Genomic DNA, 23485 nt, shown 5'->3' with positions numbered 1-23485 from the left:
TCCCAGATCAGAGTCCGCGCACTTAACCACTACACCAAACTGGTCCGCACACTTAACCACTACACCAAAGATAACTTCTGGGAACATAGAGCCCAGAGGGCTGCCATGAAGAAGGAACGGCAATTTCACTCCCTTTCTTCCTGCAGCATCTTCACACCCAGGGGCTGTTCCCTCCTTATGGCTCTTGAGATTACAGGAATGATCTTTCTGTGGGTTGAAAGGGACTGTAGGATCAAGAGAGGAACATCAGAAAAAACAGCACTCTCACGCACGCTCTGCTGGAGAGCAGGCACTATTTTGCAGTAGCGCCAAGTCATTCCGGGTAGGCAGACCCCAGAAGGTGGTGGCTGGGAGACTGCTGCCCAGTCCCACAGCCCGTGGGCTGATGGGGTGACCACAAGGCTCTCTCCTGTCTTACGTTTTGTTTACTGCTGACATGAAAATGTTGGGGTGGGGGATCTCCCTTCAGGCTGATTCTAGGGAGGCTGTGGAGATTCCAAGTTGGTATCTGAAATCTGATGGACCAACAAGCTGACCCAAATGAAAAGAAAGACTGCCACTGTTTGTGAAATGGGTGTGGCTCTTGGAATGCCCAGCCTATACTGGATGGAGCTGCAATCCCTTTTAAGGCCCGAGCTCACAGTTTGAACATGTTCCAGGATACAAGACTACATCACAATTATTAGTAGTGTTAACAGCCATGAGTATCTGATTAAAACCTTGGCTGTTTTCCCTAGACTACCTGTAGAGGAATGACTTAGCTATAACATGCCTCGGTTACACCTAGACTACTGCAACTGTACTCTATGTGGGCCTTCCTTTGAAGAGTCTCTAAAAAATGAAACTGCTGTAGAATGTGGTAGTCTCACGTCCAACTGGGACCAGATGGATGAAAGAGATTATGAAAATCCTTTGTCAAATGCACTGGCTGTCCATGTGACCCCAGATACAAAAGTGCCAATTCTGACCTCTAGAGTCCTGAACAGTCTGTGTACAAGATGCTTCAAGGACAGCCTTATTTCTGCATGAGCCTACCCACACTCTATGATCTGCCTTGCAGGTCCTTTTCCATGTGCCACTTCATCAGAAGTTTCTTTGGTGGCCATGCAGAAGAGGAGCTTATCAAAAGTGGCCCACAGGATGTGGAACTACTTCCTTTTTAATTTGTATTTTGTTCACCTGAACAGCCCTTCACCTGATGTATTTTTTTTGCTGTCAAGTCACAACTGACTTACACTGACCCTGTACAGTTTTCAAGGCAAGAGGTGTTCAGAAGTGGTTCTCCACTGCCTGCCTCCATGTCATGATCCTGGTATTCCCATTCAAATACTGACCAAGGGCGACCCTGTTTAGCTTCCAAGATCTGATCAGATGGGCTAGCTTGGGATTGTCCTACCCCTCCAGTGAAACGACAACAAAACCCCACTTTTTGCGCAAAACTCAAAGGAAGAACAAGAATGAGAGATTTGACCAACCTCTATTGGTTCAGTAGGTATTTTCAACGTGGGCAACTTGGCCTTGGAGTTCACTTTTATATCTGCTATTTTCCCATACGATTGTTCATGGTACTCCTCGGGTAGTGGCTTGAGCTCCGGTGACTCATCTGGCGCCTGATCTTGACCGTCCATTGGTCTGACATAGGCAGTTGGTTTTTGCTGTATTGCACTTGTTTTTGATGGTAAGGAAGAGGGAAATGTCTGGGAGGGAGGCTGGGAGGAGAGAGCTCCTGGGGCGCTCAAGCTGTCCTGGCTTTCGTTGTCACGCGTTCCAGCTGCTAGGTCCTGAGACGGGGAGCTCTTCGGCCCATGGCTTTTGCAGTTGCTGCTGCTGTGAGACCTGGAATTGACATGCTGGCTGGAATGTAGAGGAGACAGAGGTGCTATCGGGGAAGGCAACGTGGACAGCAATGGGGAAAGTTCTGATAAGGAGGCCTGCAGCTCTTTGGCGATCTCGTCTTCAATGCATTTTTCGTTCTTCTTCAGGCACGTCCTACTTTGGATCTCTTGGGCTTTGCAGCTCTGCTCGGGAGCTTGCTTCTGGCTGTTGGACAACTTACCGCCTGGCGTCTGCAAATCAGAAGCTCGTTCTGTCCTTGAGTTAACTTTTTGGTAGTGCGCAGAGCAACCCGCGGAAGCGGTGCCTGAAGTGAGGGGTCCCAAGGGCTTGTGGTGATGGTTGCTGTTCTGGAATGAGGAGGGTAACATGTTGCTGGTCTTCTCGGGGAAGAGTGGGTGATCTGGCTTGTGTTGAGGGATCAGAGACACGACGCTGTTACGGATCCCAATGAGATTTTGGTGCTCCTTGGCGGCGATGAGGGCCTTCATCTGTTCATAACTGCCCAGCATGTTCTGAATTCGGCTGGACAGCTCATCTGCTTTGTTGATCTAAGAATAGAAAAGAGGAGGAAAAACTGAAGTCCAGACTCAGACTGAGAATGTCATTTACATAAACTAACGCTGGCTAAGAGATCTCAATGATCTAGCAGCAAAAGTTCTGACTCCAGTTTTTCAGTAATTTACAGAGTTCAATGTCTTGCAATTTGGTCTTTTCAATAAGGCTGCAGTGCAGAGCAGTGAGAATTACCCTGTTTATTTCAGGAATCTTTAGCCTTTGGCAGATTCTGCTGCTAGGAGAATCTGGGTCACAGAAAGGTCGTGGCAGGAGAAGCCTAAAGACCACCAGAGGGGGCAGAGTTGTGAGTGAAGGCCGTTATAATGTGTGTGTGTTTATGTGTATTATTGTGCATATTATCCTATTATGTTATAATATACGTTTTTCTGAGTACTGTGTGTATGTGTATAGGCATAGTCCAATATATTTAAGAATCTTTATTAATATCTATTAATATTAAATTTCATATTAAAACTGATACAATCTTAAAAACTAACAAGAGCTGCATGTTAATCGACTTCAAAATCACCCCACTGGTGTTCTGGCTCTTGTGGGGAAAGGAAGAGAAGGCGACTGTAAGCTGCTCTTATGCAGTAACCAAATTGCTCACTCACAACTTTAATGCCAATAGCTCACAAAGTAGAATTTTTGCTCACAAGACTCCACAGCTTAGAGGGAGCATTGGTCGTGGACCCTTCTGGGAATCTCATGAAAGCTATAGACCCCCTGGAATGAAAAATTTTATAATGAACACTTGAAAAGACTACATTTTTACCTTAGAATTCAATGTGACGATGAAAACAAGGATAGATGTCCATAATCATAATGGCAGGGTATATTTTCTTTAATTCCAATCAACAGGAAACTATTCAAGACATTCTAACATGGTGACGATAACAACTGTACATTACCTGACCATATACAGTAGCATCCCATGCCATCCTACACTTGTTTAGAGTGAAACAAGCATAATCTCTCCTTATATATAAAAGAGTTTTCGTGTTACTCTTTTCTGAACATTCCACACGCTTCCCCAGCCTTTGGGTCCCTGATCTGACACTCAGGAGGGGAGCCAATCCTCTGGCCACATTGCCTCCCGTTGTCGCCGCCAGAGGCCCAATCCCCCTCGCCGCCTAGCCTGCGCCCGCACGGGGCCCAGCGACCTGCTGGCCTGCAGAGCATTTGAGGCGTCCCCAACACTGCCGGCGCCCAGCCGGCCAGAGAGCCAGTGCCGGGCCCTTCCATCGCCACCGAGCCTGGGGTCTCTCTAGGGGGGCCACAGCGTGGGGCCAGCCGTCATTCTCCTCACAGCTGACATGCGGCCCAACCACCACACAGGGTAGAAGGTCCTCACGCCAATGCCGCTCTTTCCAGCCGTCAGTGGTCCAGGGCCAATGTGCGTGGCCGTCCTGCGACCCGCTGCCGTGCTGCCAGGGCGGCCAACAGTGGAGCCAGCTTGGAGGATGCCACCCATGCCCGTGCAGGAACACCATGGAAGCCCATGCCGCCGTCCCGGGGTCTCGGCGGCATGTCCAGGCTGGGGGCGCAGGCAGGTCTCACGTCTTTCTAGGGCTCATTGTATTGGTCCTATAACAAGCCTTGCTCCTAGTTATCATGGAGTTTATGGAGCAAAAACTGGCTAATTAATAGAAAACAGAGAGTGAGTATAAATGGGAAATTTTCTCAGTGGAGGGTGGTAAGCAGTGGGGTACCGCAGGGATCAGTACTTGGTCCACTGCTTTTTAACTTGTTCATTAATGATTTGGAGTTGGGAGCAAGCAGTGAAGTGGCTAAATTTGCAGATGATACGAAGTTGTTCAGGGTGGTGAAAACCAGTGAGGATTGTGAGGCACTCCAAAGGGATCGGTCAAAGATGGGCGAGTGGGCGTCAACATGGCAAATGGGGTTCAATGTGGCCAAGTGCAAGGTGATGCACATTGGAGCCAAAAATCCTAAATATAAATACACATTGATGGGGTCTGAACTGGCAGAGACAGATCAAGAGAGAGATCTTGGAGTTGTAGTAGATAACTCACTGAAAATGTCGAGACAGTGTGTGACTGCAATAAAGAAGGCCAATGCTATGCTGGGGATTATTAGGAAGGGTATTGAAAACAGATCAGCCAATATAATAATGCCCCTATATAAATCAATGGTGAGACCTCATTTGGAATACTGTGTGCAGTTCTGGGCACCACACCTTAAAAAGGATATTATAGCTTTGGAAAAAGTGCAGAAAAGGGCAACTCGAATGATAAAAGGGTTGGAACACTTTCCCTATGAGGAAAGGTTAAAGCGCTTAGGGCTCTTTAGCTTAGGACGTCCTTCTTCACCCAAAGAGTGATTAACACTTGGAATTCACTGCCACAGGAAGTGGTGGTGGCTACAAGCATGGACGGCTTCAAAAGGGAATTAGATAAGCATATGGAGCAGAGGTCCATCAGTGGCTATTAGCCACAAGGTATAGATAGGGACTCTGGGGCAAGTGATGCTCTGTCATCTTGGTGCTTGGGGTGGTCAACAGTGGGAGGGCTTCTAATGTCCTGGCCCCACTGGTGGACCTCCTGATGGCACTGGTATTTCTGGCCACTGTGTGATACAGAGTGTTGGACTGGATGGGCCTTTGGCCTGATCCAACATTGGTGTCTCTTATGTTCTTATGACATAAAGAAGATTTTTTAAGGCAGTTTTCAGAGTAAAAGGAAATAAAACAAAAAAGCATTTTTAATATCACTTCATGGAACCCCCCCCCCCAGGCAGGGGTTCCCAAGATGGTGCCTGTGGGCACCATGTCACACACACACCCCAAACACTTTTTCTGGCACCAGTCAGAAAGATGTAAGAACTGCATGTCCCAGCTTACGAAGCTGCTAGCCTTTGAATTCATTTCGCTGACTGCTTTGCCAAAGGCAGAACATTCTAACTGTCTTATCACTAACAACATATCATAGTTTTGTCTTTGCATATCTTAAAACATCTTCATCGTGTTACATGTTAAGTTGCTGTTCAGCCTCTGCCTATAAGTTTGAACTCTACCTTCCACTCCAATGTATTTGAAAACATGTGCATGCACACGGAAGCTCATACCCTGAATAAACCTTTGCTGGTCTTAAAGGTGCCACTGGACTCTAAATTTGTTCTACTGCTTCAGACCAACACGGCTGACCACTTGGAACGTATCATATACTCTTACACACAAGACCAACTTCTTAAAGCGGAACATGTAGCGGTGATAATTGAAGGTCCCTACTGCCTAGTTTGAAAATCTGTTGTCTGCCTTCGAAAAGTGAAGAGGAGGTGTCCTCGTATATGAAGAATTTGGAAAACAGAATTACATCTTGATGACTAGATCTTGTGAGCTGGTATACATGTGAATTATTAGCAGCACAAGACACTTCAAATTTGCAATTGAAGATTTTGAAGGAGGAGGAGGAAGAACAGAGGAGTGCCCTTAATATGAACTGCAGAGTGATAAGGATTTGGTACTGTCTTTATAACTTATGGATCTTGTGGAATGCACCCGAAAGGTGGTTTGTGATGGTGATTTGTAATTTGACTTCTTCAGAGGTTGTTATTTATGCAGTAAAAGTTTTGTGAATTACACTTCTAGCAATTTCATCACGGTATAAGTTTGTATTTGCTACAGCTTTTGTTCCATGATTCTCTCATTACATGTGCCACAGGACAAGGATCTACACTGTGTTACTGAAGTTAGGCTCTCGTGGCAATTATTTTGTGGCTGCCATTTTGTTGCTGTGCCCACCACGCCTTGTCAGAATTCCAAATGTGCCTGCAGGCTCAAAGAAGGCTGGGGATCCCTGTCATGGGGTCGATGGACCACAGGCTAAGAACACCTCATTTAAAGTAAAAGGAGGAAAAGAGGGAAAGTATTAAAAAAAGAAAGCTGAAAGCTAGAGAGCAGAGGCCTGGAAAATCCTTGAGGAGACTAAGGCCCTGGGGGCTGCTAGAGCTGTAAGCCACTCTAGAAAAAAGGGGGGAAATGGGCTTCCAAGTCTTAGGCAGCATAAAAGATCCATTCTGCAATGCAAAGTTCACATGGACAGTGTGCTACAGCAGTCTTGAGTGCTAAAATGTACTGGGTTGAAATCACTACTTGGCTATGAAATTCACTGAGAGGCTTTTGAAAAAGTGGTACATAAGTTAGGGAAAATGATACAGAGAGAGGCTTTCCTTCTCAACCTTTAGTAGGGCTGCCAGGTCTAGGTTGGAAAATTCCTTGAGATTTGGGGGGTGGGGGGTGGAGCCTGAGGAGGTCAGGGTTTGGGGAGGGACTTCAATGGGGTGTAACACCATAGAGTCCACCTTCCAAAGAGGCCATTGTCTCCCAAGTGTGCTGATCTCTGTTGCCTGGAGACCTGTTGTAACAGCGGGAGATCTCCAGCCACCACCTGGAGGCTGGCAACCCTAGCCTTCAACCTATCATGCAATGGTGTGTGTTTTGAATTGATACCTTATACGGTTCTCCAAAGAGGGGAACATTGGCCGGGAACGACTCTCTCTCCTGGTGAGCTTCTTGATTCCTCCTCTCTTTTTCTTGGATGCGGCGTAGATTTCTTTCTTCATTATACAAGCTGTCCAGAGAAGAAGGGAGCCAAAACAAATTATTACCAAGCATTTCACTCTCTGATACAGTAAAAGCCAAGCAGCTGGAATGGACATTAGAGGTCCTGCGGCCACCAAGAGCCTTTACAGGATCATGGAACTGGTTGGGTAATTAAGCTGGAGAGATAAGCACAGGGTAGGCAGCTGCAAACCACAGTGAATAGATCCATACAATCAGCATGAAAGGAAGGCAAAAGCAAAGTGATTCATATCTTTGCAGTGGGAAAGTTTAAGGAAATTAATGCTCTAGCAAACCCTCTTACATGAGAAGTCTTCTGCAGAATCAATACATATCTAACATAGCCTTGTAAATATGTACTTATTATTATAATGTATTCAATATATGAATCGCAAACCCTGCTAGTAGGCTCTGGGCGATTTGCAACCTTAAAAGAAATTAAAAATACAATCAGTATACAGTTATCACAGTAAACCAATAAATTAACCAATCCAAGATGGCAACAGGATCCCTTTTGCCAGCTACACTGCTATCTGTGCAGCAGGGCAGGGAAGGGCACCAGGGGGGGGTCATAAGAAGAAAAAGAGAGAGGGTGCCAGTCTTTTGCTGCCCTCAATTAAAAGCCTGGCGGAAGATCTCTGCCTTACAGGCCCTGCAGAATTGCATCAGATCCCACAGGGCCCTGATGTTATTTGGAAGAGAGTTCCACCAGGTCGGGGCCAGGACTGAGAAGGCCCTGGCCCTAGTTGAGGACAGCTGGACCTCCCTACCGCTGGGGATCACCAGCAAGTTATTGGCTGATCTCAGCGTTCTTCTGGGGACATATTGGAGTAGGCGGTCCCAATAGGGTTGCCAAGTCCATCTTCCGCCCCCAGCAGGGGATTTTGGGGGCGTTCCTGGAGGGGGCGGGGCATCCCCGACGTGATGACGTCACATTGGGGACGTCCGCTGCCCTGTCCGCCCGCCGCTCAATCTCCAGAAAGACCAGTTCCCTGCACTTAAAGGACCTGGCGTTTCCCTTTTAAGTGCACGGAGCTGCGTTTCCCCTTTAAGAGCAAAGAGCAAGCATTTCCCTTTTAAGTCCACGCTGACATTTCCCTGCAGGCCTGATATCAAGCGGAGATCGGGCTTGGGAGGAAACGTCCATGCACTTAAAGGCAGCCACCCCTCTCTCTCAAGAGAGAAGGGAGAGGGGTGGCTGTGGGTATTGGGGGCGGGGCTTCCCCCACCAGCCATCTGGCCAGCGGCGGGAAGAAAACCCCCCCAAAAAATGGGGGACCCCTGGCAAACCGGGGGGGGGGGGTTTGGCAACCCTAGGTCCCAAAGATACACTGGTCTCTGACCGCTCAAGGCCTTGAAAGTCAACACTAACACCTTGAACCTGACTCAGTATTCCACCGGTAACCAGTGTAGCTGGCGCAAGCACAGGTTGTATATGTGCTGTCCTTGGCATTCCCTCCAGGACTCGCGCCACCCCATTCTGGACTAGTTGGAGCCTTCAGGTCAGTCCCAAGGGCAAGCCAGTGTAGAGCGAGTGGCGTGGCGCATATAGCCCTGTAACTATTTTGTTTATTTCACATACTACATGGATTCAACAGATGAGGGACAGGCAACTCCTATTCTCCAGTTTCTTGGCTTGCAAGGGAGAAAGTAGGGCCAGCGTTTCTGGTGCATGAGCCCTTGCTTCATTCAAAACATAATCTCTGTCAAAAATCAGTTGACAGAGCAACAAATTCTGCTCCTTAGTCTGCATAGTCTCCACCTCCACAAAACCTCGGAAATCCTATTAGCCCCAGTTGCTGCAAAATCCCTTGCTGAAGCCAAGAAGATTTGAGTCAGGTAGGTTAGTGTTCGGATCATAAATGTCCTGGGAACCCTGCATTCCATAATGGAAGAAATGCAAACATTAAAAAGAGTTCTCTTAGCCTTTAGACATCCCCCCCCAAGCATTGTTTGAATGTTTCAAAGCCACTCTGTGTAGCCTTGAGGACTAGGACCTTGTGTTTCCAAAAGCAAATGAAGACACTGTCAGAATGCTGAATACTGTGGCTTTTTGATGTTTGTGCAAAATCTGCACTGTTGTGCTCATACTGAAATGCCTCCACCAAATGTTGATCCAATTCCTTCCTTGGAACACATCCAAAGATGATGATTCTGTGATCACCTAAGCAGTCTGTTCCACTAGTAACCTACACTCACGGACTCTGTCTAATGTTTAACCCAATCTCCCTCTCTACGGGGGGACGGGACCCAAATTTAAGATTTCAGCAGAGTCTAAATGGCCTTCTCTGGGACATGCTCAAGGTTAAATGGAAATACCTGCTTAAGTGCTTACAACAATTTTCCTTAGGTACCTGATAAGAACAATGGTAAGGGTTATCAACACAGGCTAAAACAGTTAGTCACCTGGATTGCTTTTGGAGCAGAAGAGGTTTGTGCCTTTAGCATGCACGCCTAGGGTACAAGTCCATTTAATTGTTTGAAAAGGCGCCCAAAAGTCACTGAGTAGTACTAATGAGCTAACCAGAAATTTTGATGCACCCAAGAACTACCAAAACTTTTCCCTGCCTTAAATCCACTGCTTCTTCGATCAACCCCTGCATTAGATCAATTACATTTTTATCCTTCTGTTGTTCTGAGCTTAAATACATGATCTCTCTTTACCCCTGCCCTTTCCACCAAGATCCTGCCTTGAACAGTTTAGCAAATCCATTTTCCCAAGAAACTGTGTTCTTTTGGGGTGGTTTCATGCTTGGATTGAGTTTGCAATATTGCTCAGAGTCACGCATCAGGAACAGGGGAAGGGGAGAGTCACTGGCTTTTTTTCTGTGCAAGCTCGCTTATGGAAAGGACTCAGAATGTTGACTTGTTCTAAACGACAGCTACATGTGAACCAGAGCCACTAAACCAACTGCGGTTATTCTTTTATCAACACACAGATACGAAATGCCAAAAGAATGGCAGTGTTATATAAGAAACTTGGCACAGCTTAATGGAACCTTCACCACCACTGGATGTGCACCCTTCTCTCAACTCGTTTATACCAGCAGTTAAAACAATTAAGCAACATAATCCATACGAAATTGTTCCTACAACATGCCCAGCCATTTCAACGGATCTGGAGAAAACCCTGGTACATTGTGCACCTATTCTACTTTGTGATTCATCCTTCACCCAAAAAATTATTAAAATATTTTATTCCCCAACTTTTGATTTATGGAGCGGCGCTGTAGCAGTTAGAAAACTGGACTAGGATTTGGGAGGCCTGGCATGCTCTCAGATCCTTTACAGTGCCATGGATTTCAACCAGGTGACTTTGGGCCTGTCAGGCTAACTTACCCCACAGAACTGGCAGCATGGGGGAATGCGTTCCCTTGGTGGAAGGACAAGGAACAAATTTGTATAGATAGGAATCCACAAGTCCTGGCAAAACGGAGGTGCTACTGATGGAGGAGAGGTTTCACCTAGGAACTGGGATGTCTCCAGTTCTGGATAAGGTTGCACTCTCCCTCAAGGAATAGATTCGTACCTTGGAGGTGCTGCCACACCTGGGCCTCTTGTTGCATAAACAGGTAGCAGCAAGCAGTGACCACAGGAGCCTTTCATCAGCTTCAGCTGATGAGCCAGTTGTGGCTCTTTCTGGGCAAGAAAGTTCTTGCCCCAGCAGCACATGCTAGAGTAAGCTTACTGCAATGTGCTCTATGTGGGGCCGCCCTTGAAGACTGTCTGGAAGCTCCAGTTACTACAGAATGCTGTGGTCAGAATGCTGACTGAAGCAGGTTGTAGAGAACATGTAATTCCAGTCTTTTTCCATCATCACTTGCTCCCAAATTGTTTCCAGGCCCACCTCATATTGGTATTGACCCCTAAAGCCCTATATAGCTTGTAGCCAGCACACCTGAAGAACGGCCCACTCCCATATGAACCTATGTAACTATTCCAGTCATCTTTGGAGACCCTGCTTTGGGTGCCCCTGATATCTGGGGCTTGATGATGGAAACTCCAGAAAGGGGCTTCTTATTCGTGCCGCTGAACCTTTGGAACTCCCTCCCCAGGGAGATTCATCTGTCTCCCTCTATTACTGGCTTCCGCCAGCAAGTGAAGACTTTGTTGTGTTTCCTCACTAACTCTTATTAGCCCCCCTCCGTTTGTTTATATGTTTGCTTTAAATCATAGAATCATAGAGTTGGAAGGGACCTCCAGGGTCATCTAGTCCAACCCCTTGCAAAATGCAGGAAACACAAAAATACCTCCCCCACACACATACACCCAGTGACCGCAGTTCCATGCCCAGATGACAAAAACCCTCCAGGATCTCCAGCCAAACTGGACTGGAGAAACATTGCTTCCTGACCCCAAAGTGGTGATCAGCATTTCCCTGGTTGTGTAAATTTCTATTTTAAACACTTTTTAATGTTTGCTGCCTTAGGGACCCTTGAAATGGATGGAAAAGTGGTGCAGGAACTCTTTGAATAAACAAAGAAAATATGTCAGCAAAGAAAATTTCTTAATTTTTAAGTGACCCGTTTAATTAGAAACAACACTAAAGAGCCAATAATCCAAAATGCTAGCCCAGAGATCCCCCAACCCATTTGAGCCTGTGGGCACCTTTGGAATTCTGGCGGGTGCAGCCACAAAATGGCTGCCACAAAATGGCTGCTTCAGGAGGTGGAACCAGCTACAAAGTTGTTGCTCCAACTTACCTTCAGTCACACAGTAAAGATACTTGTGCTGTGGTAGAAGCTTATGCCAAAGCAAAGTTTTAAAATATCTATACAGTCAATCGAATCTCCTCCAATGGCCAATCAGAAGCCTTGCTGGGCAAAAGCCCCACTTGGCCCTACCCACTTTGTAGAAACACTTGGCAGCCACAGTGAAGCCCACGGACACCGTGTTGAGGACACGTGTGCTTGCCAATAAAACCAGCAGCAGCCAAACTGCGAAAGAAAAATAAACTACTGGCAGAATCAAATAATTAAAATTTAATTGGAGAACTGAAAAGGCTCTCAAAAGAAGATCATCAAACGTTGATGAGTCCACAGTGAAGTAAAATTTAGCAGTAAAATTTAGATGTTTTAATATTTTGCAGTAGCACATCCTATATAACCATTCAGCCTACTTCTAGTGGCAAAGGGAGCACACAGAACAGCTGAGCCTCTCACAAAGGGCTCAGCATGCAAGTTGGGAGAGATGTGAAAAGGCATGGGTGCACAGCACAACACACATCCTATCTCCCTGCATTGCACAATGCTTTTTTTCAAACATTCCCTGTTCTGGGATGGGAGCTACAGGCATACACATTCTGAATGTGCACCCTTAGCATCATAATTTCTCACATTTGAGAAATCACACATTTGAGAAACCAGCACTCTGCCACTTTCCCTTTACATGTGGTGCTGTCACTTGCACGAAGAGGGCTATACCATACCAAACAGGCTCCCCCAGAAATACAGAAAACTTCCAGTGAGAGACAGAGCCTTACAACAGGAGGTCATTAATCTTCTCTGCTGTTGTCCCAGTTTTATTGCATGTGGCGCCAAAGCAGATGGTTATTTCAGCTAAAAGGCTGAAATCTAACTCCCCGAACCACCGTGGTGTTGATGAAACGAGATTCTGCTTAAGTTAAGAATGTCGGGAATTTTAAATTAATAACCAAATGAATGGAAATATGGCCTTAGGAAAAGCACATTTGCTTGTTTTTGTTGGAGGACTCGAGACTGTAACTTGGATGAATGACTTGCTTTATGGCAGAGACAGTAAAATCAAACAAAAACATCATTAGAGAACAGAGAACTTCTCTGGTGCATGGTGTGGGTTGGTTTCATCGAGCAGTCTGCATGCACCAGTTCACTTTATAACCACTGTGGAGGCTTGGTCTAATATTAACAGAAAAATACATAACCCCAGGATACCATAATAATCAAAAATATATCTATTATACATTCTTCAAGAAGCAAAACTCTCCCAGTCCCTGCATGTTACCCTCACAACTCTGTGAGATAGTTTAGTCATGGCAGACGGAGGAATATGGTATTGCCTAGTTTGGACATGGGCAGTGAGCACTTCAGCTGTAGTACCTCAAAGATCTACACAGGGGTGTCAAACATAAGGCCTGGGGGCCAAAACCGGCCTGTCCAGGGCTCTTATGCGGCCCGCGGGCAACTAGTGCAGGGGAGGGAACAGGAGACTGCTTGAGGGGTGGGGAGTAGGTGAAGCCACTCCGACTGTTTCTCCAACATGGCGGAACAACCTCGTCTGCAGCAGTCAAGCAGCATGGGAGCATCTGCCCAGTGCTGCACCACTGGCTCTCCAGTCCACCCATATGGGTTTTTCTTTACACACACACCCCTTCCGGCCCGTCAGGCCTGCAGTGAGGAGACACCCACCTGGAGCTTACCAGCTGCTGTCGTTTATACAGTTTATATCTCCAGTACCTGGCATTACATTTTATGGCACACATGGCCCATCCCGTCAAAGTGACATTTATGTCAGATCTGGTCCTCGTGACAAATGAGTTCAACACCTCTGATCTACAACTACCAGTTTTCAGGGAGGGCACTACACAGCTAGCCTAAGTGTAAAGATTAGGGCACTGAATCCAAGCTGAAAGCAAACCCTATAGGTCAGCTAGTCTAACACATAATTCTAAGAGAAAGTATCCTGCCCCTTTAAGGTTGTTGTTCAGTCACACAGTCGAGTCCGACTCTTCGCGACCCCATGGACCAGATCACGCCAGGCCTTCAGATCTTCCACCGTTTTCTGAAGTTTACTCAATTTCATGTCCGTTGCATCTGTGACACTGTCTAACCATCTCATCCTTTGCCATCCCCGTCTTCTTTGACCTTCAATCTTTCCCAGCATCAGGGTCTTCTCCAGTGAGTGCTCCCTTCTCATTTGGTGGCCAAAGTATTTGAGCTTCGGTTTCATTATCTGGCCTTCCAGGGAACAGTCAGGGTTGATTTCTTTTAGGATTGACTGATTTGATCTTCTTGCAGTCCAAGGGACTCTCAAGAGTCTTCTCCAGCACCATAGTTCAAAAGCATCTATTCTTCGGCGCTCGGCCTTCCTTATAGTCCAACTCTCGCAGCCATACATGACAACTGGGAATACCATTGCTTTGACCATGCGGACTTTTGTTGGCAGGGTGATGTCTCTACTTTTTATCATGCTGTTTAGGTTTAAGGTACATGATAGCATATCCTAAAACAGTGAGTTACATTAATGACCTGTATCTGTATGTAATTTGCAACAGATGCTGGTCAAATCTTGAGCAATTAAGAGGTAGTAAGATGTCCTTGGCAGAAGACTCACATCACATTTGCCATTGCTGGGAAACAGGTTGACCTACTCGAGATGAATGTGGGAGAATCTAGGCTGAACCACCACCTCTGCAACGGGCTCACTGTATATGTAAAATACAGATTCAGAACCTGTTTCAGCAACCAAGTCTCCTGGGTAGCGTTGGGCACGTCTTGCACCCCAACCACCCTCATGGGGCTGTTGTGAGGCTAATGCAGACAGGAAAGGCAGGATATGAAAGATAACAAACCCTGTAAAATCAGAATAGCAGCACGTTACTTCACAGTGTGTGGGGGGAGGTATAGCCCTTCAATAGCCTTCCAAAAGAGAAGATTCTGGGAAGTTTATCTCAATTACGATGCAGGGGGCCCAACGAAAAAGGCCCGCCTTTGACCAGTGAAGGCTCTTTCTCCTGCACTCCCTAACCTCCCATCCACCATCGAGCTAGGAAAGCAAAGGAATGAGACAGGTCTTCAGACTGGCTCGATCAGGCCTCAAGGCCCTGAAAGAAACCTCCTCCTTTCCTTAAATGAGGTGAATGGTCAGTCCTGAGAGTAAGCTGGCTGCCTCTTATACAAGTCCTGAGATTCCCCAGACTACAGCCAGACATTTCTTTCTCCACCGCAGCCAGATATTTGTTGCTTTTTTCCTGATACTGGCCATTCTTGAATCCATTCCTGAATCCCACTGACCGCTTTTGTGTCGGGTCTCAACACTCCTCACCAGGTGGCCCAAATACACTACCTGTTGTTTTGTGTGCAGGTTTGGGAAAGCGAAGAGGCTACAGGAAACTCTTCCCACTTAGTTGTATCTGCTATCCTTCCCCCTTCTTCTAGCTGTACCTCCCTGACACTTTCTTTGCATACACTTAATGCTAGTTGCTTGACCTTGATATCACAGGCTAGCCTGGTCTCATCAGGTCTCGGAAGCAGGGTCGGCCCTGGCTGGTATTTGGATGGGAGAGCTCCAAGGAATACCAGGGTCCTGACGAGGAGGCAGGCAATGACAACCCACCTCTGAACATCTCTCTTGCCTCGAGGGTCTCCATAAGTCAGCTGTGACTTGACGTCACTTTCCACTATCATCAATGCTAGTTGACTCCTGTCAAAAAAAAGGGTTTGAGCATTCTTATATTTGCTAATTCCAAGAAACCATTCAACAAGGTAGTTAACATCAGTTACTTCAGCCACCACTTTAGAACATAAGAGATGCCAATGTTGGATCAGGCCAAAGGCCCATCCAGTCCAACACTCTGTATCACACAGTGGCCAGAAATACCAGTGCCATCAGGAGGTCCACCAGTGGGGCCAGGACATTAGAAGCCCTCCCACTGTTGACCCCCCGCCCAAGCACCAAGATGACAGAGCATCACTTGCCCCAGAGTCCCTATCTATACCTTGTGGCTAATAGCCACTGATGGACCTCTGCTCCATATGCTTATCTTATTCCCTTTTGAAGCCATCCATGCTTGTAGCCGCCACCACTTCCTGTGGCAGTGAATTCCTCTTATCCGTTCTAACCCAACCGCTCAGCAATTTCATGGAGTGCCCACGAGTTCTTGTATTATGAGAAAGGGAGAAAAGTACCTCTTTCTCTAGAAGGGCTTTCCCAGGTAGTATTTTGCTTCTTGTGTCTCAGCACTAGAACCCTGTCACCCTTTGCATAGGTTTGATCTCGACCTTTCGAGTCATGCCAGGCCTTCTGCTTTTCTTGGGCATGTTGCAGATTTTCTGCTTCTCTGGCCAAAACGTCTCTCAAGGTGGTCTGTAGCTCAATCGCGCAGCTCACAATGTCTCTGGTTCCAATGACTCACTCCCCCCCCCCTCCATCTGCCATGAGGTCTTGTGGTCCTTGAACCCAAGATTCAAAGAGTAATTCAAAGGGACTAAACCCAGAGCTTTCTTGCAGGATCTCATGAAAAGCAAACAGCAGATGCTGCAATATGTTGTCCCAATCATTTGGGTGATCTGCCACATAGGGCTAGTTCATTCTTTTAAGCGTGCCAGTAAAACATTCAGTAAGGCCATTCCTCTCATGATGGTATGATATAGTCTTTAGATGTCTGATGCCAAAACAATTAAGCACTTATTGCATCACTTTTACCATGATAGAGGTGTCCAAATCACAGATTAGCTCTTTCAGTAATCCAAGGCAACAAAACACAGCCATTAAAGCCCCTGCCACTATCTTGGCTTCCATGCTAGTTAAAGACATTGCCTCAGGAAATCTAGTAGCAAAGTCCACTACAGTCAAAGTACCTTTATGTCCTCTCCTAGTGGGTAGAGGACCGATTAAATCCACTCCCACGTGTGGTGGTGGTTGATATAACCGGCAACAGACAACACTGTGTTTTGCTTTTATCTCCTGACCGTCTCAAACTTTGACAGATATGGCAGTTCTGCCAGAATTCTTTGACTACTTTGCCAAAGCCAGGCCAACAGAACCTGTAGGCTGAATGTTGTTTAGTTCTTTTTATGCCCAGACGTGCTCCACAAGAACTTTTGTTGTTGTTGTTCAGTCGCACAGTCGAGTCCGACTCTTCGCGACCCCATGGACCAGATCACGCCAGGCCTTCCTGTCTTCCGCCGTCCTCTGAAGTTGGCTTAATTTCATGTTCGTTGCATCTATGACATTGTCTAACCATCTCATCCTTTGCCGTCCCCGTCTTCTTTGACCTTCAATCTTTCCCAACATCAGGGTTTTCTCCAGTGAGTGCTCCCTTCTCATTTGGTGGCCAAAGTCTGTACTTCATAGGGACCACAAGGGGTTTTTTTTGGTTGTTGTTGTTGTTTTTTTTGGGGGGGGTTTTCCCACACAGAAGAAAAGTGTATTCTCACAGATAATCAGTACAGGCGATTATCTCTCAGCTGGTATTTCTCTGGGTGCTCTGGACTTTAAAAGGTCAGCGTCTTTATGGACTGCCTCAAACAGAGGTTTCCAAGACTCATCAGATCTCTGTGTCTGTATAAAGTCTGTAATTTGTGACATCTCCGTCTCTTCCGGCCGGGACTCTGAGTTGTCAGTTGTAATAGTAGTATTCGGTTCTGCTGCTGTAAGTGCTAGCTCCCCCACCCCTCCTCAGCTACTGACTCAGTCTCCGTGGTAACTAGCCTCTTGGCCTGGGTGCCAGTGACTACTGCTATGTAACTTACTTTTTCAGCCTGGTCTCTGCCCACCATCAAAGACATTGGTGTATCAGATGCATGCAACTACAAACTTCCATAAGCCATCCCACCCCTTATAACTTATAGGCAGGGCTTTTTTTGTAGAAAAGGCCCAGCAGGAACCCGTTAGCATAATTGGCCACACCCAAAAGCAGAAACTCATTAGCATATTAGGCCACACCCCTGACAGCACATGTCATCAGCATATGAGGCCACACCCCTGTGTTACCAGAAGTGTGCTTATCCAGCCACACCCACCTTTTGCTTCTTATTCTGTTTACCTTGTTTGTTGTCAAAACCCAGGGCTTTTTTTTGTAGCAGGAACTCCTTTGCATGTTAGGCCACACACCCCTAATGTAGCCAATCCTAATGATTTTCTGCTGTTGGGTGTTGCCTATTATACTAATATGTTCCTGCTGGGCGTGGCCAACTCAGGAGCCAGTATTTTTGGGCACGTTCCTGCCCCAAAATAGCCCTGCTTATAGGTATGAGGGCTTGATGAGCCTGAAGCCAAGGCCCTTCCACCGGACACAGAACATAATCAGTGATGTCCAAAACTTCCACAAGTTCACATCTCCTACTTATTGTGGCCACATGGATTGTGAGCCACCCTGGACCAAGAGGAAAGGCGAGGTACACATATTTAAATAAACAGAAGTGCAACGACAAGCTTTCTAAAATTCTTCTGTAAAATGCTTTCTGTAGGTTTAAATTCTGCTTGTCCACAGCCACCATCTTAAGACATAGCGTTGACAGCTCTGGGTTGAGAAACACCTGGAGATTTTGTGGGTGGAGGGTGGGGTTTGGGGAGAGGAGGGACCTCAGCAGGGTATAATGCCATAGAGTCCACCCTCCAAAGCAGCCTTTTTCTCTGGGGGGGGGGGATCTTGGCTGCCTGGAGATTCCCTGTAATAGTGAGAGATCTCCAGGTGCCACCTGGAGGTTGTCAGCCCTATTAGCACAACAGCTTTGTGTTTCTGATCCATGCCCAAAAGGTTTCCACTACAAGGACCTTCCACTCTTCCCTATTCCTCCTTCGCCACCCCCCCTTTCCAATTAGTCCACTTTCAAGAAATATGGAAAGGGGAAGAAAAGCAAACGGATTTCCAAGTGATGACATCAGTTCTTACAGCTCTGCTAAAAAAAGGCAGAACACACACATGCACGGGCTCTGGAATCAACTTGTTGGGATGGGTGCTCATGCACGCAGAGGGCCTGAAGCAAATTAGTCATGCATTAGTGTTCCATGCCACTCACTGCTGTCATGGCAACTGAAAGTCCAGACCACTGGCTAGACACAGAGGACTCTCCATTTACCACCTGGAGAGGCCATTTGCTTTACTGCTTCTAAATGAAAATGCTTTGCTAATGAGCAACAGCACACACACACACACCAACAGAGGCATCCTTTGGTTAAGAAGTGCTCTGTCAGCCTGGAAGTAGCTGTATCTACGGCTGATCAATGTATGTGCATTTCAATGTATGCAAAGTAGTGTGCACACGTGGGGTCTCTGTTCTCACATGTACACACGATTGAGCATGAAAACAAATTTAGAGTCCAGTGGCACCTTTAAGACCAACAAAGGATTGAGCTCGGTTTGTCTTCGGGGTGACATTGGACTCTAACTTTATTCTCACATTTCTTTGTTAACTCTTACATTTATGTGCTAATTTGCTGCTATCCATTGATCTTAAAAAGGTAAAGGTTCCCTTGCTCGAAAGCCAGTCGAGTCCGACTCTAGGGTTGCGGTGCTCATCTCCGTTTCAAAGCCGAAGAGCCAGCGCTGTCCGAAGACGTTTCCATGGTCACGTGGCTGGCATGACTAAACACCAAGGTGCACGGAACGCTGTTACCTTCCCACTGGAGTGGTACCTATTTATCTACTTGCAATTTCTTGCTTTTGAACTGCTAGGTTGGCAGGAGCTGGAACTAGAGACGGGAGCTCACTCCGTCATGCGGCACACTCGGGTCTCGAACTGCTGAACTACCGACCTTCCACAGCCTGCAGTTCAGCGTCTTGAACCACTTGAGCCACCGCAGCTCCTTTGATCTTACTGGCCACCTGATCCAATTTCAGCTCTGCATCTGCATCTTGGCTCAGAGTGGCCCCTCCTAATGGCTGCCCCGTCCTCTTTTTTCTTGTAAACAGCCCTTGAGATTTCATTCCAAATTATCTGAAGAAGTGTGCTTTGCACACAAAAGCTTACACTTTTAATAAAACCTTTGTTGGTCTAAAAGGGGCCATTGGACTCAAACTTTGTTCTGCTCTTTCAGGCTACCCACCTGAGTTTTTCCACCACTGATCTGTTTACTTTCAGACCTTCTTCGCTAAATAATCACCTGGTTCAATTTAGGATGCCAGCGTATTAGAAAACAGCATTGTTCCTTCTCCCCATCCTGAAAAACCATCAATTTTTTAGAATGTTGATCATATCCTTTTAAAGAAAAAATCTAATTTGAACATAAGAACATAAGAGAAGCCAATGTTGGATCAGGCCAATGGCCCATCCAGTCCAACACTCTGTCACACAGTGGCCAAAAACACCAGGTGCCACCAGGAGGTCCACCAGTGGGGCCAGGACACCAGAAGCCCTCACACTGTTGCCCCCCCAAGCAACAAGAATACAGAGCATCACTTGCCCCAGAGTTCCTATCTATTTGCATTTACAGTCATATGTAATTTTAGCGCTGAGTGGCAAATGTAGTAGTATAGCAGGTACAAGAAAAGATTTCTCTTTGCCGTCACCAATCCAAACAAACAATACTTGCAGTCATGCTCTGACATGATATAGGGCAACCTCATATATAGCCATATAAACCTAATAATGTTTCCATGCCCAAAAAGACTTATTGTACTTGAAACATTCCAAAAAAAAGAAGCTACCAATAGTTGTCCCACTGCAGTAGAATCGACTATGGGGTTGCAATTTCAGTTCAAGGTTTGCACAATCCAGGAAGTGCACACGGTTTTAAAATGAGTTAATGAGTAGGTAATTTAGTGCTCTCCAAACCAAGGGAAAGCGATCAAACTTCTTTTTTGGTCTGGAGCAAGGAAGAGGGTGGAGAGGAGCTGTAACTAAAGGGCATTAAGTTTCCCCTCTAGAACATGTTGCCCTTCTTCCTTCCAAAGATTAAGAGGAGGCATTTCCTTTTAATACAACAGCAGGAAATCTCCAGGCTTAAGCAAGCCTTGAAAAGCTACACGTTTCCTGCTATGAGAAGGGGAAGGAATCAAGTTTCTCAAGATCAAGGGTGGAGCTTTCTCTCTTTTCTTTCATGAAAAGTAAAGGCTGTAAAAAAACCAACCCGTTTATTATCATCATCATGTTGGTCACATGGAACCCTGTTCAGCTTCTCACTGAAAGCTTGATGGGAAAACTTCTAACCAAAAGTAAGTTTCAGCTCATTATTTGACATGTGAAATATTGTGTTGCAGGTCCATCAGCAGCACACTTTAGTCCTCTGCTTTTCACACACAGACAGACAGACAGACTTGACCAACAACACACAGCGCTTCCTGTCCTTTTATCCTTGTATGAGGAATTTCACCTGAAAGTCCAAGTCCACCAATTTCCTTCACAGCAACTGCACCGCTTCCCAGTACTCTATGGCTGACTTTCCCAGAGTAGAATGTTCATGGACATTCCTTACCATCACTACAACTTTTTCTTTTGTTTTACAGACACAAGCATAGATTTAAAAAGATGAGCAATACAGAAAGAATAGACAATACCATCACCATATTCCATTAAATACTGGAAACAAAAATTTACGATTACCTGTCAGGACTACATGCTATCTTAAAGTAGCACTTTAAAGGCTAACAAGATTTCCAGATTGCAAGTCAAAGTTCCCTCTATCTTTGACTCTCAAAAACTTACACTCTGGAAATCTTCTTGTTCTTTAAGGTGCTACTGGACACAGATCCTGCTCTTTTACTGCAGACCAACACAGCTACCCACCTAAAAGTAGACACTTACACACACACTAAATAATGCACTTTCAGTCCACTGTGCAACTAGTTTTTACACTGTGAAGTGTTAAGATACTCCTGCAAATGAGCACTGAAGCATACTGAAAGTGGACTGAAAGTACATTATTCAGCAAGTGTGAAAGAACCCCACTATCTTAAAGCATGACTCTCTTAAAGGTTTCCCTTTCATTAATAATTTCATTCATTAAACAGCGAGTTTTTGTTACATGCTGAAACCCATTTTGTTGCGGAGCTACGGGGTTCTCCCCTTTCAATTATGAATAGGTAATTTTGCTTAACCTGTAATCGCCGCCTCCTCCACCTTCTCCTCCTCCACAATCAGGATGTCAAGGAAGACAAAACCTTAAATACTCCAGACACTAACCATCTCTCCATTTAGGCTTATGCTAATAAAGAGCTGTCTGGAAAGGTGCTAATGAGAAGATATGCAAGAAACATGAGCATCGGCAAGGCCTGGCCCTAAAGGATATGCACTCCTGGGGAGCTTTTGTTAAGGAGGAAAGGGAAGCGCTGCACAGCCAAGTCCCTGATTTTTTTTTTTATTTGATTGATTGTAATACAAGCAATATAATTGAAACATAACATAAATAGTAGAGTGGATAATGAAACAAAACATTGTAGACAAAAATTAACAAGTTAGTCATGAATGGTAAGAGAGAGTAAATTAATCAATGCTTGTTTAAAGGTAAAGGTTCCCTTGCTCAAAAGCCAGTCGAGTCCGACTCTAGGGTTGCGGTGCTCATCTCCATTTCAAAGCCGAAGAGCCAGCGCTATCCAAAGACGTTTCCGTGGTCATGTGGCTGGCATGACTAAACACCAAGGCGCACGGAACGCTGTTACCTTCCCACCGAAGTGGTACCTATTTATCTACTTGCAATTTCTTGCTTTCGAACTGCTAGGTTGGCAGGAGCTATCACAATTAGCTGTAACTGTGGTTTCTCTTCAGATCGCATAAATCTTTCGCCTTTTACTAAAGTCCCTGATTTTTGAGCTTCCTTCTTGCATGTGCAAAATGATTAAAACTGAGCCTGACGGCTTGATGGGGAGCCTGGCAAGGAGGAAGGAAGACACCTCGGGGTACTGCAGCATTGTTTGACTCCCCAATACAAGCTTCCAGCCACTCCCTTTTGCTCAATCAGTTTGTTGGTTGGAGCGCAGAAGCCAAAACACACACACACAAAAACCCCAACTCAGCAGGGCTGTTAAAAAAAAAAAAAAGCAGGGAACACAAAGGCTGGAATGTGCTTACATGGCAGACAAAATAATTAGCACATCAAAGGTAAGAGACAACAAAGGAGAAAAATCTGCAGTGATACACAGAGAGCTTGATAAGGGAGTCCAGAGAACAACTATTTACAGGCCAGTAGATAAAAAGGTACCACTTCGGTGGGAAGGTAACAGCGTTCTGTGCAGCGCCTTGGTGTTTAGTCATGCCGGCCACATGACCACGGAAACGTCTTCAGACAGCGCTGGCTCTTCGGCTTTGAAACGGAGATGAGCACCGCAACCCTAGAGTCGGATTCGACTGGCTTTCGAGCAAGGGAGACCTTTACCTTTACCTTTACCTTCCTTATGGGGCTAGACAGCCCAGGCTAGCCTGATCTCGTCACATCTCGAAAACTTGGATGGGGGACTGCCAAGAAGTCCAGGGTTGCTATGCAGAGGCAGGCAATGGCAAAACCACCTCTTTTGCCCTGAAAACCCTACAGGACTTGATGGCAATTTCCACCACCGCGTTCTTTTCTGGCCAGGCTGGTGTGCCTTGAAGCCGCTGCAGGGGCTGACAGAAAATTCAGCAGGGAAATCTTCCCCTATCATAGTACCTGCACACTAGGTAAAGCTTCACCGGCCAATGCTGTCTTGCAGCTGTTAAAAGTCATAGGAACCTGGGCTTCCCGTCTGGCTCCCGCGAATGGCGGACGCATCCTCGGGTTGCTCCCGAGGGCGCCTCGCCCGCCCGCGGTGGAGGAGGGAATCCGCGCGAGCGGAGACCCGAACGAGCCCCTCAGGAAGAGAGGAGCTCGGATCCGGGGCGCTTTAGGGCGCACTAGGGG

The 23485-nt window shown here is 46.3% G+C and overlaps 1 protein-coding gene across 1 annotated transcript in view; it reads right to left on the bottom strand.

The window, feature by feature from the left end:
• AFF1 (AF4/FMR2 family member 1) overlaps window positions 1–23485 on the bottom strand; it is a 186100-nt gene that overhangs the window by 116516 nt on the left and 46099 nt on the right. The window contains exons 2-3 of the mRNA XM_015414549.1: window positions 6863–6983; window positions 1476–2384 (exon numbers count right to left, since the gene is read on the bottom strand). Of these exons, the coding sequence (XP_015270035.1) occupies window positions 1476–2384; window positions 6863–6983 (1030 nt within the window). The remainder of the gene's footprint in view (window positions 1–1475; window positions 2385–6862; window positions 6984–23485) is intronic.

This window comes from Gekko japonicus, unplaced genomic scaffold, assembly GCF_001447785.1.
Source record: "Gekko japonicus isolate JY-2015 unplaced genomic scaffold, Gekko_japonicus_V1.1 scaffold545, whole genome shotgun sequence".
Taxonomy (NCBI): domain Eukaryota; kingdom Metazoa; phylum Chordata; class Lepidosauria; order Squamata; family Gekkonidae; genus Gekko; species Gekko japonicus.
This window is presented reverse-complemented; position numbering and strand designations above follow the sequence as displayed.